Source organism: Hydractinia symbiolongicarpus, chromosome 5 (genome assembly GCF_029227915.1).
Source record: "Hydractinia symbiolongicarpus strain clone_291-10 chromosome 5, HSymV2.1, whole genome shotgun sequence".
Lineage (NCBI taxonomy): Eukaryota > Metazoa > Cnidaria > Hydrozoa > Anthoathecata > Hydractiniidae > Hydractinia > Hydractinia symbiolongicarpus.
This window is the reverse complement of record NC_079879.1, coordinates 27,131,242-27,137,632: the sequence shown is the minus strand read 5'-3', so window position 1 is coordinate 27,137,632 and position 6,391 is coordinate 27,131,242. Positions and strand designations below refer to the sequence as shown.

The following is a 6,391-nucleotide window of genomic DNA, read 5'->3' as shown; positions in this document are numbered from 1 at the left end:
TAAAAAAAAAAAAAAAGAAATCCTTCTCTCTGCTTCAGACTTGATAGAGTTTCGTTTACATTTTTGAGGATTGGGATTCGCTGTAGAATGATGCAATCATCTGTTTGAATAACAACTGCGCATGCCCATAATGATATACTATCTCAAAAATACGCGCGAGCGTATAAATAGTGTGAATGGAAATCCGCCTTAACATTCGCGTTAATTATAAGCGGCGGCGACAACTACAACTTGTGGATACAAATGTAAAGGAGCAGCTACACCATGCGGCGACAGTGAACTGGTAAAGACAGTGATTTTGTGTTTCGCTATAATTTGGCTATTTGCGACTTATGTTATCGAAAATTTTTAGTTAATTAACGTGAACGGTCGATCATATCACATATGAACCAAGGCATAATGAGCATGAATGAGAAAAGTTTTAAGATGTTGGATCAATTCAATAGAGATAGTGGTTACGTCTTCAATAATCTACTCCTGCTAGTAATACAACAAATCCTTCCTATGACACAGTTCGCCGGAGAAAAAAGTCACAACACTGGCTTTATTTTGAGAAATGTTACGTAATAATTTATAAAAAGTATATTAAATTAAGACAAAGAAGAGACAATTCACTTATAAATAGGTTGGAGAAAAGCGAATCTGATGGTAAGTCTTTTCGAACACAAATTAGATTTATGAGATATGAACCCAGAAAGAGCGCACAAAACATAAGAGAAAAGCAGTGGGAAAAACCTGAGAGAACTGGTAAATTTAATACGTCATCTAGAGCTAGTTTATGATGTCACGTATAATTAGTGGAACTTTAAATTTTAAAATCTTAATAAACCATCAAGTTGGTTGTATTCTTCATCTGACTCCAAGCTTAAAGATCACTATTATGTTAAAGATGGATTGTAGGCGAACTACATGCTGATTTCCTTTCACTGCGAATTTGGTGGCGAATTAGCTGCTGATTTCCACGAGAAACAAAAAAAAAACATGTGGTGAATTCAGAAAACAAAGTACTCTTTTGTGTATTAAAAGGAGGCAGTTATTATGAATTCTATCTATGAATTCTATATAGCGTATAAAAGTCATGTTTTTACATAGATTGTCAGGTAACCCTCTCATAAGGCTGTCTGTAACGTTCCTAGAGCCTAAACTTGTTAAAAAAACTGGTTAACATAAAAACAAAGAAACAAAAATAAATCTAAAAGCATTTTCATGTTACGCAAATAAGAACATTTGAGATTGAAAAAGTGTAAAAAAAGCACGAACAGCTGAAATTAAGCAAATTGAGCTATCGAGATTATTTCTTGTGACGTCTATTCAACGTCGGAGCTCTAGGTCTTTTTATTGTTAAAACATCGCCTACCAACGTGTACATAACGTCCTATGTTTGTCATTCAAAATTATTGTACATGGCTATCACGAAAAAATCGTTTTAAAAAAACAACCCCTTTAGATATTAATCCTATCCTTATGCTGAACACTAAACAGAAAGGACAGATTCACATTTTATTAGTCCTTGGCATGACTTACTTGAGGATTAAACCCAAGATCTTCCCCACTGGAAGCGAACTTTCTGCTGTAAGGTTAACTGGTGACAATTTGAAAGAATTATAAAACTGAAAAATTGTACTCATGTTCAGAATATTATGTACTAAAACAAAGTCTACATACACATGATGATAATCCAATGAGTTGCATATATTACAGTGGTGAATTATTATGATCAAAAATAGATTAAAAGACAAATCAGAGTAAAAGGCAATTCTTTGTTTGTGGGTCATAGACACAGACTTTATTTGGGTAGAGGTAAAAGTGGAAAAGCAGATTTTTAATTTGGCAAAAACTGTAACAAAATCCGAAAACATACTCAAATTACCCCTCTCCCTCCTTTACCCTATGCATATCACACTGTATTGCAAGAATTCCTTCTACCTCTCATCATCTTTTAGCGATAAACAAAATGTCCAACATTTGTAACAGAACAGAGACTTTGATCCATTGAAACATTCTCACTGAAATATTTGCCGCTGCGATAAATGTGGAACAAACCCTGGTGCATTGTTATGTGATGACTGGATTGAATTTTGATTCTGTTGACGCTGCATCAACGGTTGCGTATTTGAATTAATCCCTTGAATTGTTTCGCTGTCATCTGAAACAGATATGAAATGATTAAAACATACTCTGCCATGTCAACGCTCACGTAAATAGTGCAGATAATTTTCTATGATTTCGTAAAAAACAAGTCAGCATAGACCAAGTTCTAAGCTGTTTCTAAATCGACAGATTTTTTTGTCGGCGCCAACGGCTTGTTTAAGTAAATCATGTGGTTATAAACTATAGGGTTTATGTGATTATGACGATGTTTCAAATAGTTCTGAGTTATTACTCCTTTCACAAAAGGAAAACAGTACATTAACATAACTTGATATGCAGGCCTAAAAAATAAAAAAAAATTTCTGCCCTGAGGAAGTCCTGGCGTAGTTTTAGTGAAAAAAAAAACTTTTCATAAAAGAAAATGTATACAGTTGACTACGTCTAATTCGAATCTCTATAATTCGAATATTTCTATAATTCGAACGAGTGCTCAGTCACCGTCAATTTTCCTTAAAAAAAATTATCTACAATTCGAATTTCTATAACTCGAAACATTTTATAACAGTTTTTCAGTCCTTTCAGCACAATTCTCTCCCTAATTTGAATTTTAGAGTGTAAACAGGGCTTTGACAAATTCAATTTGTCGACCTGATAAAGGTGGTGCAACTGGTATTGTAAAGCAATCAAATATTCAACAGTTTTTCAAATAGAGTTTCTTTTTTGTGTAATATGAAATTAAAGATTGCATGAAATTTGAATTATGTTTCTTGATTTTAAAATTAACGTAATTTCTCTCTGTAATTCGAATTTTCACTCTTTGAAGCTGAAAGTTCGAATTACAGAGACTTTCTATAATTCGAATTTCTCTACAATTCGAACAAAAATTTCTCCCTGTGGGCATTCGAATAAGGGAGAGTCAACTATATTTTGAACCAGTCAATGCTTTCTTATATCTCAAAGCAGACAATGCCTTTTGTGAAGATATTGAAATCAATCAAACTTTTTGCTCTTAAAATTGGGTTAATACGTATTAAACATCACTATGTTGAGGTCAGAAATGTTGCAAAAGTGACTGAGAATGCGCGTGTTGACCCAAACTACTAGTATCGAGATAAAATGAATTAACATTATTAGAACACAAAACATGATTTATATACAATAACTTACCCTTCTCCTTGTATTCACAGCATGCACAACATTCGTATAACTTCGAACATAATAACGAGCTTGTTACTGACACAGCAATTTCAAACAGTGCAAATGCCACGACAACGCCATACAAAGCCCTCCCTGTATGTATTCCAGCATAGCAACCATTCGGGTAATAAAATGGAGTGGAAGTTACGGTGGCGTAGCCGGTATAATAGTATGGTTGTGACGAGTATTTAAATCCATAATAACTATATCTTCCTTTCCTTTGATATCTAATTTTTGTTACATATTTTTCACTTGCAAACTGAAGATATGAACAGGAATCGAATACTCTAAAAATTAATGTTTATCTAAGTATAAAACAATGTTTAAGGTTTTAGTATAAATTATTGCATGTGAAAATAATATTAAGTTCTTGTACCGTAATCCTGCGATTGCTAATCCCAAAGCTGCAGCAGACAAGATGGAGGCGATGATATTAAACACAACATATGTAGTTACCATTTTTTTATTCTTTGGTTGGAAAGAAACAATCATTCCTATGATCCCAGTGACACAAATAAAACCACCTGCCCAAATTGGACCTCCATTTTTGTTGAATTGGTTTGATTTGTTTAAGGTTTCTAGTAGTCCGATTCCAAGTCCAATTAGCAACGACGCGTTCGCGATGTGTAAGATTGCTGAAATATTTAAATGTACACTAAAGAAAATGATAAAGTAAGAAAGATAAATATGGACATATTTAAGATGTAAGTACAAACCGAATAAACGAATTAAATTAACGCTGAAACTTTTGATTTCGACAGCATGTGGACGACATGAAAGTTGCACTTGATAATTAAATTCGTTTTCAATCGCTTCGCCTGAATCTAAAACTTGATATTCTGCCATTTTTACTTTTTGGCTTCCTACTCTGTTGTTGCTTCTTATGTTGTCAAAAAATGACAAAAAAAACCATTATAATTAATTTTCCTTTATTTAAAACTTAATTAGTTTTCTTACACTTCCTACATGCTACAACGTGACATAAACTACACATTCAATCCAATGAGTAAATCATACCAAAAAAATATAAGTAAGCAACACAAAGTTTAAACGTCTTTCAGGTATCTATCCTAACGGTTGGCTCTTCTTCCTCTCTTCCGACAGTAACTAAGTTACATTACCCGCCAGAGATATACCATTGCTCTATATTGTATGCGTTCAACAGAAGCCAATCTGTCACACAAGCCAAATAGGCTGACAATACTACATTTAAAGTGCGCCAAAAGTGGGGACTACAACATGCAACCTCATGATAATAGTCGTACAATTTGCGATTGTGCACGATTCAAAAGTCGTGCTATAGCTCGCACGAACTTTTGGTGTTAAAATTGGCAAATGCGATATTTTTTACCAACTTTGTTGCGATCACACGCGCGTATAAAACCAGTCACGAATTTCACTTTAGTATAAATACTAATTAGCAACGACGAAAAAGTAACGACGTAGCTAAGACAATAACAGTTATGTTGGAAGTTTGTTTAAAGGCGCTGTATCTGTTAGTGGTGAAACCCAACGTACGCTTTCTTACATTCATAATTTCATTACGTTTATGAAGTTCTATTCCTTCATGGTGTGATATCAAAAGTTGAAATGTATGAGATTCGATCCGCCTTTATAAAGTTTCACTAAACACCACTCAAATGCGTACCTGTTGGGAAGGAAAATCTTGCCAAAAAGGTGCACAATCAATCACAATTGATAATAAAAATATAAGAACCATAGTTAAGGCTTTTGGAGTATCACTTACTATCACTTACTTTTTTAATTACATAATCATGGATAGAGAAAAGCAAATTGCTAGAAGTGGATGGATAGCAGTAGAAATTTTGGATGCATTATAGCTTGACTTCAAGACACTGCCATTGACAAATCCTTCGGTGATATTAATCCAATTTTAAATGATGACGACTAATCAGTTAAGATAACGCTGTGGGTAGTCCTGCAAATGACGACGAAAGCGATGGCGATTTATAGTGGTAAATAAAATTGAAAGCAAAGTTGACAATTCACGGTGTGTTTTGACATATTAGGAGTATTAAAAATGAATAGAAAATTGTGTTTTTCCTGAATTTCTTTAGCTGCGAAAGTTTTTTTACACCAAAATACACTTTTTTTCTCGATCGCAAAAGTGGCCTTGTGGTTATGGAGTTCGCTTCGCAATCTGGTCGCAATCTGGTCGATCTGTGGTTCGGTCTATATCCTGTATAAATATTCGGAATAATAATAATAATAATAATAATTTGTCGCAAAATTTGCATAAAAACGTCATTCACGAAGGTTTACGCCCTCAATTTCACAGTTTTATTTTCTCGCTACACTTTCTGTCCACGAAAGTATTCATGTTTTGTGTTTTATTTGTTTAATGTATTTTATCCTAACAAGACTTGTTTTTTTATTTTTTAGAAAGATTATCTTGCTTCATCAATCTGTTCTTATTATCTGTCAGGTGATACAATGAATTGTGGTACTATCACGAAGTAACAATGAAAGGCCGTAGTAACCTGTGTTTCTTTTAAAAGGAGCGTTGTTTAAAGAAATATTCCGTGCAATGCAGCGTTGTTTAAGAGTAATTTTTGAGCTACCATGGAAGCACAATAACTTAAAAAACTGATATTGACTGCTTTTGTAAGGAGGAGTAACGACAGGTTGGAGCTGTGTTTTTGATTAATCAAAAGTTGATAACCGACTAGTGGCTATTTTGGTAGAGCGTTAGCCTCCATTGCGGAAGGTTGCGGAAGAAAATATGATTGATATCTTAGGCTGTTGTCTTGTTGAGCGACATTTGTGCTTGCACGCCGTCCGTTGCTCAAATAGGAGCTTCAAATGCACTAGGACCCCCTTCGCAGGACCCTCATTGATAACAGTTCTCTTAGAAACTAATAATAAAAATAATCATAATAATAGAAAATAATTTTTAAATAGAAAAAGCAGAGCACCAATGTAAGCGCTCCACCAGATTGTGTGACATTCCCTGCACAAAGCGCTCAACCAAGTGCGCGATGTCTCCTGGTTAGTTTTATATATTGCGTTACACTCTTACCCATAACTTGATTTTAGTTTTATGCGTGAAAAGTTAATAAAAATATGCGAGATTGTATTTTAT

General features: G+C 34.0%; 1 protein-coding gene across 1 annotated transcript; it reads right to left on the bottom strand.

The window, feature by feature from the left end:
- Positions 1–1,618: 1,618 nt before the first annotated feature.
- Positions 1,619–4,201, bottom strand: LOC130645762 (uncharacterized). The gene is made up of 4 exons (XM_057451854.1): positions 4,005–4,201; positions 3,665–3,923; positions 3,259–3,575; positions 1,619–2,146 (listed from the first exon to the last, which is right to left on the bottom strand). Exons 1-4 carry the CDS (start codon positions 4,132–4,134, stop codon positions 2,004–2,006), a joined length of 849 nt encoding a protein of 282 aa, XP_057307837.1. The 5' UTR covers positions 4,135–4,201; the 3' UTR covers positions 1,619–2,003.
- Positions 4,202–6,391: the final 2,190 nt, after the last annotated feature.